The sequence below is a fragment of the Panulirus ornatus genome, chromosome 59 (assembly GCF_036320965.1).
Source record: "Panulirus ornatus isolate Po-2019 chromosome 59, ASM3632096v1, whole genome shotgun sequence".
Lineage (NCBI taxonomy): Eukaryota > Metazoa > Arthropoda > Malacostraca > Decapoda > Palinuridae > Panulirus > Panulirus ornatus.
Genome location: NC_092282.1, coordinates 4460012 through 4474686, shown reverse-complemented (window position 1 = coordinate 4474686; position 14675 = coordinate 4460012). Strand labels below are relative to the sequence as shown.

At 38.6% G+C, this 14675-nt stretch overlaps 1 protein-coding gene across 4 annotated transcripts in view; it reads left to right on the top strand.

Moving 5' to 3' along the window:
• tweek (transmembrane protein KIAA1109 homolog tweek) overlaps window positions 1-14675 on the top strand; it is a 141562-nt gene that overhangs the window by 85844 nt on the left and 41043 nt on the right. For all 4 annotated transcript variants that reach the window (XM_071696084.1, XM_071696086.1, XM_071696085.1 and 1 more), the window contains exons 52-58: window positions 1990-2142; window positions 2689-2794; window positions 3063-3190; window positions 5596-5721; window positions 11400-11558; window positions 13332-13431; window positions 13987-14171. In XM_071696084.1, the coding sequence (XP_071552185.1) occupies window positions 1990-2142; window positions 2689-2794; window positions 3063-3190; window positions 5596-5721; window positions 11400-11558; window positions 13332-13431; window positions 13987-14171 (957 nt within the window). The remainder of the gene's footprint in view (window positions 1-1989; window positions 2143-2688; window positions 2795-3062; window positions 3191-5595; window positions 5722-11399; window positions 11559-13331; window positions 13432-13986; window positions 14172-14675) is intronic.

The following is a 14675-nucleotide window of genomic DNA, read 5'->3' as shown; positions in this document are numbered from 1 at the left end:
ATTGGTTTTGGATAGTAGGTCATCACCTTTACTTATCACATATCCAAAAACTACGATTCCTACATGATACAGATCAGAAATATAAATAAATATTTCATTGAGATACATATCTATACCACATTGATGTGATATACAGGGGTTGATGTGCTGTCAATGAACTGAACTAGTTCATGCGAGGCAGCCTGAGGGAACCATGGATGGGTTCATGGGGCTTGATTGTGGATAGGGAGATTTGGTTTCAGGGCATTCCATGTAATAACTAGAATGGATGTGAATGAATGAAACCATTCTATTTTGTGTTCCTGGCACTACCTCACAAATGTAAGAAACTGCAAACAGGTATGAAAAAACATATCTATACATTGATATACCAAAGTAAACCATGGAATGGTTTGTGGAGTTTAGCCACCAGTATTAGGCTCTGGTTGTATTACAGTAAACATAACAGCTAGAGAATAAATGTGTTCAAATTAGGCCATTTTTTGTTTGTTCCTGATATTGAAGTAGTTAGGTACAGGGAAAATGTCCAAGATTGCAGTACTGATATTTGTGCTGTGATATTGTATGAGAGCTGTATTCACTCAGTCGTTGATATACAATTTACACATTTAAACACCACATCTAGAAGGGACAGAACAAAATTATGTCCATATGACCCATAAGGATGTAATGCTCTTAGCTGAACATGATGCCCCAGCTCTTGTACACAGTAGTGTCTTGAACTGCTTTGAGATACTGGAAATAAATCGGTGATGTACAAGTAATGTAACAGTTACTATTCACTTAAAAACCTTCATGGTGAGCTCTCCTGCCTCAGACACTTGCCTAGTAGGACAAGTGGTGAGCCAGAGACCCTAATGTTAACCAGAGACTGCCATAGTATGGACAGTTTAATGCAGCATATGGGACTACAGACTTTGTGAAGTGTTCACACATTATTTAGATACCATCCTTTTTGTTAGATATTTATTTGGCGTTTGAAAATATGTGAATAGTGAAAAGTACACATATACCCATATAAGAGTTTGAGATGTTTTGTTTAGGAACATTTATCTTAAGCTGTTTCAGTTATTTGTTACTTTATTAGTCTCGAACACTGTGACAGTGTATTTAAGTATGAGCTGATGTACAGGTGGATGTATTTATAAGACTAAATGACACTAATTATTCAGTACTTTTGGTGCTTTCAAAAGGATTATTTAAGCTGAACTTGCATTAATAAGAATGCTGCAATCCAGATGTAAAGTCAGCAAGCCTTCTCTGATGAAAAATTCTGTTCATTTATTGATTGGTAGTATATCTGTTATACTATTGGTCTGGTTTTTTTCATCATCAGGAGACATTACTGTACTTTTTCTGGATGCAGATATATGAAAAAGATCTCTGTTTAGAGGAATTATCAAGGTGAGTAATGATTACAGTATTTGGAAGGTTTCTGTGACTCACCATTGTGTTTAGCAGAGTATCATGTAGAATATAGATAAATATTTGTAAGTTTCTGTTTTTATCTTTTTTAAGTAAGTTAATGCAGTACAGGCCGTACATCTCTAATCTGGCACTCTATAGTCTGGCATATCCCATGGTCCTGCACGTTTGAATCAGTTTCCATTAGTAATAGTTTGTGGATCTGCCACCAGGGTGGCACTTTTAGCAGTACTAAGGCAGCAAAATTTGTTTACTTTTCAGTTGAGGTAATTAACAATCCTGTTAAGTTCTTGTATTAAGCTGTATTTTAGCCCTTCAAGATGTCATCCAAGAGACCAAGTGATGCAGAAGATGGTGGTAGTGCTGATAAACATAAGCATAAATCATTATCTATGCTTAAAAAGGTGGAATTACTGAAAACTTAGATAAAGGAACTTCTGTGAAGACTGCATGAGTACTGTGAGGTCAGATCGTCAATTTCTGTGTCTGGCAATGGCCAGGTCCCAAGGTTGCTGGATTAAATAGGCACGACCTTTAATACAATATTGCTTGCATTCTTTACAGAGTTTAAGTATCCAGGCAGCTCTGCTACCATCACTTCAGGCCCAGTATCGTATGGAGCAGGTGTCAAGTTTAGGCATCACTGGAGCCAAAGCAAAGTTCACCATACATCTGCCAACACATCATCTTTCTTTTTCCACCAGACTTCAAGACTTGGTAGGTTATGTGCACTTTATTTCATAGTCTCCTCTCTTACACTCTAACACTATTTCTATCTTCCCTATACTTTCCTTTTTTTTCTTCTGTTTTGTATTTGTGTTGTAACTGCATTATATGAATTATTAGAGCTTTCCAGTATTTCTTCTGAGTACCACTGCATTCAAATTTATAATTGCCTAGAAATATAGACTCTTTCTCATTATTCTCTTTTGTTTTTGATTATTTTTTGTGTTTTTGTCTTGCTGTAGAAAATATTTTAGTCATATTTTGGAAAGGATTTGAACACAAAGAAAAGGAAGCTATCTGTGTAGAGATTAGATGTCTGAGATCAAGTGTAAATAGTCATTGATATTTTACAGTATTGTGGTATGGTTTAATTTAGATTTCAGGATTTGTGATTTCTATATGTCCATATCTTCAGCTTTCTCTTTATTTCGTATGATTTTTTTTTTATATTTGTAATGAAAATCTTCAGATATCCATTCATTAAAGATGGTATAATTGTTAGTTCCCAGAGCTCTCATTATCGTTATATTTCATCAGCCGAGTGAAACACACTTACCATCATCAGCCAGCATTCAGTTACCACAAGTACATGTTGAGGCAGAGTTGATTCAGGATGATACTGGCCACAGTGATCAACATGCAGGTATAGTTAATTTCTTGATTTACTGTGTAAGGGTAGCCTTATCCAGCATCACCGATAAGCATATTTGTGTTGTTTAATTTAATGATACAGGGATAATGTTTCCCCAGTATGTATAGGCTTTAAGATTAGAGTGGAGAATAGAAGTTCCACTTTGATTATGTGCATTGCAGTAGCAAGCTTGAATGGGTTAAGAATATTAGATGCATGATGTTTGACATCAGGGTGGTAGTCTTACATCTCAGAAAATGAACTGATGATATATTTGCAGCGACAGATGGTATGGTGCTGCGTGAGGGGAATTACTTGAGTGCTGTAGCAGAGATTGGTGCTCTAGAACACAGCTTAACTACTGATCTATTAAATCATCTCGTGTTTGTACAGAAAGTCTTTATGAAGGTTGGTAGCAACATTTGTCCCTAGTCTTCTTTGTTGCATGATTATCTTGAATTTGTCTTAGATATATCTTACAGATCTAGTTTGATATGATATTAACTCAGTGTAATTATGAATTAATAATATTTTAATCTGGCCATATTTCACACCTATAGACGGAGCCTTATGCGCATCTGTAAGGGCATTTGCTAAGTTGGAGGCTGTTATATAACTTTATGAAAATTGTGTATATACATATATATATTTTTTCAGTGAAGCTGGTGACTGAGTTTGGTAAAGTGTGTGGAAGAAGAAAGTTAAGAGTAAATGTGAATAAGAGCAAGGTTATTAGGTACACTAGGGTTGAGGGTCAAGTCAATTGGGAGGTGAGTTTAAATGGAGAAAAACTGGAGGAAGTGAAGTGTTTTAGATATCTGGGAGTGGATCTGGCAGCGGATGGAACCATGGAAGCGGAAGTGGATCATAGGGTGGGGGAGGGGGCGAAAATTCTGGAGGCCTTGAAGAATGTGTGGAAGTCGAGAACATTATCTCGGAAAGCAAAAATGGGTATGTTTGAAGGAATAGTGGTTCCAACAATGTTGTATGGTTACGAGGCATGGGCTATGGATAGAGTTGTGCACAGGAGGATGGATGTGCTGGAAATGAGATGTTTGAGGACAATGTGTGGTGTGAGGTGGTTTGATCGAGTGAGTAACGTAAGGGTAAGAGAGATGTGTGGAAATAAAAAGAGCGTGGTTGAGAGAGCAGAAGAGGGTGTTTTGAAGTGGTTTGGGCACATGGAGAGAATGAGTGAGGAAAGATTGACTAAGAGGATATATGTGTCGGAGGTGGAGGGAACGAGGAGAAGAGGGAGACCAAATTGGAGGTGGAAAGATGGAGTGAAAAAGATTTTGTGTGATCGGGGCCTGAACATGCAGGAGGGTGAAAGGAGGGCAAGGAATAGAGTGAATTGGAGCGATGTGGTATACCGGGGTTGACGTGCTGTCAGTGGATTGAATCAAGGCATGTGAAGCGTCTGGGGTAAACCATGGAAAGCTGTGTAGGTATGTATATTTGCGTGTGTGGACGTATGTATATACATGTGTATGGGGGGGGGGTTGGGCCATTTCTTTCGTCTGTTTCCTTGCGCTACCTCGCAAACGCGGGAGACAGCGACAAAGTATAATAAATATAAATAAATAAATATTTTTTCATAAATATTTGCCATTTTCCATGTTAGCAAGGTAGTGTCAGGAACTGAAGATTGAGCCATTGAGGGGAAATCCTCACTTGGCCCCTTTCTCTGTTTAGGAGAAGTGAAAACAGGAGGGGAGGATTTTCAGCCTTCCACTCCCACCCCTTTTAGTTGTCTTCTGTGACATGCAAGGAATATTTTTTTTTTTTTTTTTTTTTATACTTTGTCGCTGGGGATAGGGGAGAAAGAATACTTCCCACGTATTCCATGTGTGTTGTAGCAGGCAGCTAGAAGGGGAGTGGGGGGGCCGGAAATCCTCCCCTCTCATATATGATTTTCCAAAAGAAGGAACAGAGAAGGGGAGCCAAATGAGGATATTCCCTGAAAAGGTCAGTCCTCTGTTCTTAATACTACCTCACTAACACGGAAAATGGCAATTAGTATGAGAAAAAAAGAAAGAAATATTTATTTATTGTTTATTATACTTTGTTGTAGCGAGGTATCACAAGGAAACAGATGAAAGAATGGCCCAACCCACCCATATACACATGCTTATACATACATGTCCACACATACATACCTATACATTCCAACGTATACATATATATACATACACAGACATATACATATACACACATGTTCATAATTCATACTTGCTGCCTTTATTCATTCCCGTCGCCACCCCACCACACATGAAATGACAACACCAAATTGGAGGTGGAAGGATGGAGTGAAAAAGATTTTGAGCAATCGGGGCCTGAACATATAGGTGGGTTAAAGGCATGCAAGGAATAGAGTGAATTGGAATGATGTGGTATACCGGGGTCGACATGTCGTCAATGGATTGAACCAGGGCATATGAAGCATCTGGGGTAAACCATGGAAAGTTTTGTGGGGCCTGGATGTGGAAAGGGAGCTATGGTTTTGGTGCATTACACATGACAGCTAAAGACTGAGTGTGAACAAAAGTGACCTTTGTTGTCTTTCCTAGCGTTACCTCACGTGTATGCGTGGGGAGTGGTATGCCATTTCATGTGTGGCGAGGTGGCGGCGAGAATGGATGAAGGCAGCATGTATAAATATGTACATGTGTATATATGTATATGTCTGTATATGTTGAAGTGTATAGGTATGTATATGTGCGTGTGTGAGCATTTATGTATATACATGTGTATGTGGGTGGGTTGGGCCATTCTTTCATGTTTCCTTTTATACATTTCTTTTCTATAATTAGGAGGTCAATGAAGTCGTGCAAAAAATGGCTGGTGGAGACAAACCAGTGCCTCTGTGGACAGAAGAAGGACCTAGTCATGTTTCACAACCTCAGCAGCTTCTGTTTACTCTGCAGTTACGCCTTAAGGTAACAAGGATGATATTTTTCTTATTACAGGAAAAGCTTCATTGTCTAGCATTTATCTAAACAGATATCTCATGTATCTGAAATTTCTTGTATCTTCTGGTGCAAATGCACATTGTGTAGCCTGTATACATACAGTTTTATGTGGCATACTGCAGCCCACAATCAAAGTTTCTTGAAAGTTCATGCCACTGCAGTAGTTCCTAATGCTACCACCATTATCTTTACTGTTATAGTTTTTTGAACCAAATTTCAGTTGCTACCAAGCTCTGCTGTAATTCACAGTCATCATGTCTGCTGACATGGAATTATCCATATATTAAGAAAATATATACTCTTTAACTTAGAGTTTGAAAATAATTTTTTTTTATGATAAAGGTCCATGCTTAAAGACTAATTAGATTCACTTTAATTACTGATGTATTTGATAACTTTATTTTATAATTATTTTCTGCAGTGTTGATAAGCAGTCATTTTTTCATACTGTACTTCAGAATTCAGGAATAAGTGCATAGAAATATCTATATAAATAAACGCTGAATAACAAGTCACGTAGAAAGATAAATGCATGAAAATGAATATTATAAAACAAAAATTGAAAATTTTGTAGAAAGCTAAAACATTAAAATGAACATGATAGATTAAGTATCCACAGGATAAAAAGAGCAAAAACTTACATTCAAAATATCTGGGTCTGAAGCTGGGTTAGAGATTGTGGTGCGGGACACATCTAGCTGTCTACTTGAATTAAAGACTCTTCCAAAGTGTTCACTATATCTTATATATTTTATAAGACTATAAATAAGTCAAAGTAGGTAGTAGCTGGCAGGCATCCACAACCAAGGAGGTATATTACTGTTAATACCCACCTGGGTATTGGGAGTGTTATTGACGGCTACATAGTGAGCCCGCCCTTCAAAAGTTGTCAAGTTGCACTCCTTGACTCAAGAAGCTGTCTTTTTTTTCTTCCCCACCCACACATGGACTGCTGACATTCTGTCCACAAACATATAATCCCTTTTGTACACAGAACACTTAACTCGCACTACACATTCTTCATAACTCTAGATTTTCTTGCACTGAGCACTATGTGCTAGCCCGAAGCTTTTTGGCAAAATGTTAGGAGTAGTAGATTGAAGTAGTAGGGAGGAACCTTAGGCAGGAGGATTAGATAGAAGTAGTAGATAGAAACATTAGGCAGGAGCATTAGGTAGAGGTAGTATTTTGGAACATTAGGTAGAAGTTGTTTGAAATATTAAGCTGGAGCCTTTAGAATCTCTGTGCTAGGGAACTGTCCTCTACCAGTGGCCTGTTAAGGATGAGGCTTTAAAGGCAAAGAAGTAACAGTGGGATTCACCAGTTATGGAAACTCTTTTGCTGTGGCCATCCCCTTGTGGGAGGTCCCAGAAGGAACAGGTGTCAGAGGTATAGACAGATAGATAGATAGATAGAAATTTATGTCTTGGGAGATTAAGGGAATAACTGGAAGGGTTTCAGCCACCTGAAAACTCACATAACCTCACAAAGTGTAGCCTTGTTTTTATCCTTTTCATTCATAATTCACATTTGGTTTTATAACCTAGTTATGCTGAATTGTAAAAAGGACAAGCGCACACTGTTTTCAAAATAAAGAATGAGATGAGAATGTAGATAGAGGGTTTACATTGGGCCATAACAGGAGAGTGGGGCCACATATCTTACTGTCCAGGCTAAGTAGATGTTGGTTTTGTCTAGATTGGTTTACTTACATTCTTGTGGGAGGGTTACCAAATGCTTGTTATTACACAGACAAAAGGAATTACTGCTGAAAAATTGTGAAAATGATGTTCTAAATTTTTCTGAAATCTCTGCATTTCATGTAAGCAATTATCTAAAACAGTTTTGTTGAAAAAAAAATCATATCCTGCAACAATGAATTAATCACCATGAAGATTCAGATACGTGATTAGGGGATTCCAACAGCTTTCATAAAAACACTTTTTCAAACATTATGGTAGCTGTTAGCCTGTTAGAGCTGTCAGTATTCATATCAGATTCAGACAATAAAAGTGGCCCGATATGTATGTTGGGTAACAGTGCCAGAAATTGGTGATTATGAAACTGAAATTTGCTTTCATTAGTATGTAAATGCCAAATGTTTCTTCAGCTCACAGCCATCTTGGATTTTTGAGAATTTCCAAAGAATTCTCACTGACCTTGACCCTCAGTGATATTCCTACATCATCGAGGTAGCACCAGGAAACAGATGAAGAAGGACCCATTCACTCACATATTATTTTTTTTTTTTTATTATACTTTGTCGCTGTCTCCCGCGTTTGCGAGGTAGCGCAAGGAAACAGACGAAAGAAATGGCCCAACCCCCCCCCATACACATGTATATACATACGTCCACACACGCAAATATACATACCTACACAGCTTTCCATGGTTTACCCCAGACGCTTCACATGCCTTGATTCAATCCACTGACAGCACGTCAACCCCGGTATACCACATCGCTCCAATTCACTCTATTCCTTGCCCTCCTTTCACCCTCCTGCATATTCAGGCCCCGATCACACAAAATCTTTTTCACTCCATCTTTCCACCTCCAATTTGGTCTCCCTCTTCTCGTTCCCTCCACCTCCGACACATATATCCTCTTGGTCAATCTTTCCTCACTCATTCTCTCCATGTGCCCAAACCACTTCAAAACACCCTCTTCTGCTCTCTCAACCACGCTCTTTTTATTTCCACACATCTCTCTTACCCTTACGTTACTCACTCAATCAAACCACCTCACACCACACATTGTCCTCAAACATCTCATTTCCAGCACATCCATCCTCCTGCGCACAACTCTACCCATAGCCCACGCCTCGCAACCATACAACATTGTTGGAACCACTATTCCTTCAAACATACCCATTTTTGCTTTCCGAGATAATGTTCTCGACTTCCACACATTCTTCAAGGCCCCCAGAATTTTCGCCCCCTCCCCCACCCTATGATCCACTTCCGCTTCCATGGTTCCATCCGCTGCCAGATCCACTCCCAGATATCTAAAACACTTCACTTCCTCCAGTTTTTCTCCATTCAAACTCACCTCCCAATTGACTTGACCCTCAACCCTACTGTACCTAATAACCTTGCTCTTATTCACATTTACTCGTAACTTTCTTCTTCCACACACTTTACCAAACTCAGTCACCAGCTTCTGCAGTTTCTCACATGAATCAGCCACCAGCGCTGTATCATCAGCGAACAACAACTGACTCACTTCCCAAGCTTTCTCATCCCCAACAGACTTCATACTTGCCCCTCTTTCCAAAACTCTTGCATTTACCTCCCTAACAACCCCATCCATAAACAAATTAAACAACCATGGAGACATCACACACCCCTGCCGCAAACCTACATTCACTGAGAACCAATCACTTTCCTCTCTTCCTACACGTACACATGCCTTACATCCTCGATAAAAACTTTTCACTGCTTCTAACAACTTTCCTCCCACACCATATATTCTTAATACCTTCCACAGAGCATCTCTATCAACTCTATCATATGCCTTCTCCAGATCCATAAATGCTACATACAAATCCATTTGCTTTTCTAAGTATTTCTCACATACATTCTTCAAAGCAAACACCTGATCCACACATCCTCTACCACTTCTGAAACCACACTGCTCTTCCCCAATCTGATGCTCTGTACATGCCTTCACCCTCTCAATCAATACCCTCCCATATAATTTACCAGGAATACTCAACAAACTTATACCTCTGTAATTTGAGCACTCACTCTTATCCCCTTTGCCTTTGTACAATGGCACTATGCACGCATTCCGCCAATCCTCAGGCACCTCACCATGAGTCATACATACATTAAATAACCTTACCAACCAGTCAACAATACAGTCACCCCCTTTTTTAATAAATTACACGACCATACATATATATATACAGGCATGTACATATAAACGTCAACATATACACAATTACATACATTTACACAACCATATACATATATATACACATGTACATAATCACACTAGCTTGCCTTCATCCATTCCCGACACTAACCCACCCCACAGGAAACAGCATTGCTACCCTTTGTGTCATTATTATTATTATTATTATTGTTATGATGATTATTATTATTATTATTTATTTATTTATTTATTTTGCTTTGTCGCTGTCTCCCGCGTTTGTGAGGTAGCGCAAGGAAACAGACGGAAGAAATGGCCCAACCCACCCCCATACACATGTATATACATACACATCCACTCACGCAAATATACATACCTATACATATCAATGTACACATATATATACACATCCACACACGCAAATATACATACCTATACATCTCAATGTACACATATATATACACACACAGACATATACATATATACACATGTACATAATTCATACTGTCTGCCTTTATTTATTCCCATCGCCACCTCCCCACACATGGAATATCATCCCTCTCCCCCTCATGTGTGCGAGATAGCGCTAGGAAAAGACAACAAAGGCCCCATTCATTCACACTCAGTCTTTAGCTGTCATGTAATAATGCCCAAAACCACAGCTCCCTTTCCACATCCAGGCCCCACACAACTTTCCATGGTTTACCCCAGACGCTTCACATGCCCTGATTCAATCCATTGACAGCACATCAACCCCAGTATACCACATCGATCCAATTCACTCTATTCCTTGCCCGCCTTTCACCCTCCTGCATGTTCAGGCCCCGATCACTCAAAATCTTTTTCACTCCATCTTTCCACCCCCAATTTGGTCTCCCACTTCTCATACCCTCCACCTCCGACACATATATCCTCTTGGTCAATCTTTCCTCACTCATTCTCTCCATGTGCCCAAACCATTTCAAAACACCCTCTTCTGCTCTCTCAACCATGCTCTTTTTATTTCCACACATCTCTCTTACCCTTACATTACTTACTCGATCAAACCACCTCACACCACATATTGTCCTCAAACATCTCATTTCCAGCACATCCACCCTCCTGCGCACAACTCTATCCATAGCCCATGCCTCGCAACCATACAACATTGTTGGAACCACTATTCCTTCAAACATACCCATTTTTGCTTTCCAAGATAATGTTCTCGACTTCCAAACATTCCTCAAGGCTCCCAGAATTTTCTCCCCCTCCCCCACCCTATGATTCACTTCCGCTTCCATGGTTCCATCCGCTGCCAAATCCACTCCCAGATATCTAAAACACTTTACTTCCTCCAGTTTTTCTCCATTCAAACTTACCTCCCAATTGACTTGACCCTGAACCCTACTGTACCTAATAACCTTGCTCTTGTTCACATTTACTCTTAACTTTCTTCTTTCACACACTTTACCATTATTATTTTTATTACTATTATTATCATAGGAAGGACTTGGAGGAAATGGAATGCTTTAGGTACCTTGGAGTGGACTAACTGCAATTGGAACTATAGGGGCAAAAGTAAATCATGGAGTGGAACAGGGTACTGAGGTCCTCGGTGCAATGAAAAGTGTGTGGAGGGAGTAATCACTGTCTTTTTGGTTAAAGATAGGATTTTGTAGGATTTTGAAGTACTGACAGTGTTTCATAGTTGCAAGACTTGGTCTCTCAGGAATGTTTAATATTTGATGTTTGTATGTAATGTTTAAGGATATTTTTTTTTTTTATTCTTTAGGGCATCATTATCACAGCTACAACACCTACACAGTCAGCTGTACGGTTAGAAACTGGTGTTGTTGAACTACAGCTTAGCAACCGAGTGGAGAATATCAGCCGGCCAACTCATGCATCCTCTGACCCTACCCCACCCATGAAAATATTTGGCAAGGCCCAGGTCAGTTTTTGCAAGTTCTATTTGTTTGCATGGATGTACTTTTTAGTTTGTTCTAGATGATAGTGGTAAAGATTTGGAAACTAAGAAAAGTGGGTTTATAGCATGCATAGATGTATCACATGTAGAACTTATAATGGCATCTGTGTACAGTATGGGGAGGGAAATTATACTCTTAGGGCTCCATCTCTTAAACTTTTCCTGCTTTCACACAACTTTTGGAATTTTTAGTTATGTGATCCATTTTATGTTTAACCATTAAGCAAGATAGTTCCCTGTGGAGAGACACCTATCAGAATTAGATTTTCAGGGAAAGAATGTAAAGAAACACTTCAACCAAACAGTATACTGGAAAACCTGTGAAATATTATATTTGATAATGAAATTTGATCGGGTAATAGAAAATTTTGATTGTTTACTTTCACATAGTGGTCATGCGTGTGAGATATGACTTCTCTCTCCGATGGCAGCATACCTGACATCAAAAGGGCTTTTCCATGCACTTGTTGCTCATCTTCAGTCCTTTTACTGCTCTGTAGTTGGCCACAAGAGTCATGAGTTTCTCTTGATGAATCACTTTCAAGAAATCTATCAGTATCACCATCATTATGAAATGGTATCTGCACCAGGGTCACTCCGATGCAATAAGTCACGGACCAATAGGGTCTGTCACGCTGTAGATTGGCAGGGTTTCCATTTTGACATTACATGGATAATTCAAGACATTCAAGACTTATCAGAGCTGAGGTGAGTTATCTGATTCATGAGAGTTCTATTGGCACAAAAGAATCAAATTCGGGTTTGAAATGTGGCAGGAATGAGATTTAGAGAATCTTACAATTGAAATTTTTTATAATTTCTGGTAGTGGTATGTGCTTACTTCAGTTAGAATTAATGGCTGATCTTATAGTAGGAGAATATTTCCAGAAGAAATGGAGGAACAAGTGACCTCCATCTCAATGTTTAGTCATATTTCCATTTAATTATGAGAGCATCCTGTTGAGCTTAGGAATAGGGTTTTAATTCTCGGAGAGATGCATTTCTGAGTCCAGAAAAAGTATGCTAAAGGAGAACCAACCAACCCACATACCCCATAGCTTCCCTGACAGCTACCTCTAGATGGCCTTCTGATCTTTAAGTTGGGAAGTTAGGTTAGGACATCTTTGAATTGAATTTACCATTATAGCAAAGCTCAGTGTATGTAATGTGTTTGTGCTTACCATATTCAGTTGGTTTCAGTGGTGATGGCTACTATAATGGGGTCTGATTTGTAAGTTTCGTATGATTATATTTCCAGCTTTCCTTAGGTCAAAAAAATGGCAAATTGCAAATGGGTGAAAGGTTGCAAAGAAAACTGAAAGTATGAGCTAGGAGTTTATTTTTATCTGTTGGTTTTGACTGTTTTATTCAGGGGAAGAAACTTTGGAGAAGAGTAAATTTCAAGTTGTGGATTTTAGTTTTCCTTGCTTCCTTTCATTAATCTTTATTAGATCAACTGACTTGGAACAAATATTAGTCTTTGCTGTTTAGACTGAAGAATTTAAACAGTCAGGACAGAAAACAATTTTTTCAGTAATGCATATGTGACTTCAATTTTTTTTTGTACATTCTGTAGAAATATGCTAAAGTCATCATTTATTTGCTTGAATAAAAGTCCAAGAAAAATTTATATTTATTTTTATACTTCAAAAGGTTAATGTCTGCTAAATTCCTATTTTCAAGTAAATGCCTTACAAAGAGAGTATTGTATTCTAGCTTAAACTTATTCCTTAACAGGTAGACATAAATGTAGCTCTTGGTCAACTCATAAGGAACGATATGTTTGAGGAGGCAGAACCAGAGTTCCAGCAGTTGGCATTTTTCCGGACAAGAATATGTAAGTACTGTATATGTCCATATGTAATGAAACATTTTTTGTGATGTTTCTGATCCAAAATATCATAGAAGGCAACTAAAGGGCAGGAGTAGGGGGGATGAAAATCATCCTTTCCAGCACTAATAGTTTCCAAAGAAAGGGAAAGAGGATTTAGCCAAGCAAAGATCTTCCTTCTAAGACTTAGTTGTCTGTTCCTAATACTACCTCAAGAAGACAGGATTTGGTTAGCAGGTATGAAAAAAAATTAGTTTTTGTCGTAATGTTTTTATTATTTATCCCTGAGAATTGGAATGAAAGAAAAGTAACGATGTATGTCCTGTATACAATGAATGGCAAATAGAGGAGCAGGAGCAGAGAAATTCTCCTTATATCATCACTTCCAACTTTCACTCTTCTGTTTCCACCACTGCCATGCTAAAGGAGGGGCAAGCAGGTATAAAAGGAAAACAAAAGTATGTTTCCATTTTTAAAACAAAATCAGTCTCTGTTTCTGCATCTTTCACTTTCCTAGGTCCCATCTCTTTAGTTCCAATAGAATCATATCTTGCTTTACAGGTTTACGCAATGCATTGTACAATGAGATGCTGAGTGTTGGTGATGATGGTGAAGTGGTGCTTATTACACTGACGCGACCATTGGTGTGTGTGCAGCCCCTTGCTGTAGATAGAGCTGTTCTTGTGTGGCTCAACTACAAAAATGCCTATGAGTACTGGAGTGAGCAGAGAGCATCTCTCAATAAGGCATGAATAAGATGTTTTTTAAGTTATCCTCCTTTTTATTATTTTAACATTTTTTTGCACTGAGTAGGTTTTAATGGATGTATCTTGTTCAGTCTTAATAACCTGACCTTTACTTAGGAAACCCCAGTCACACTGTTGCTCTTTACTTTTTTAGGACTTCCCATCCTATTCAGGAAACAGCTGTGATGGTGAAGGCATTGTAAAAAGTGGAACCTTCTTTCAAACTGCAATAACTTTATTATTCATTAAAGTCACACTGTCACAGTTGGAAAGTTCCCTCACTCACCTTGAAAACAAAAGATCTCAGTACCAGAGAATTTTGAGCACCTCAGCAGGCTGGTTGTGATATAGGGCTGGTGATTAGCTTGGACAATATTTCATAATGATCAACCGTTATGTATTTAGGAACATAGTTAAATGAAAATCATGGACCAGTAATTATTGCTAATATGTGTACACTGAGGGGAACAGTTATGATTGATTGAATTTAGTGTTAAGCTAAAG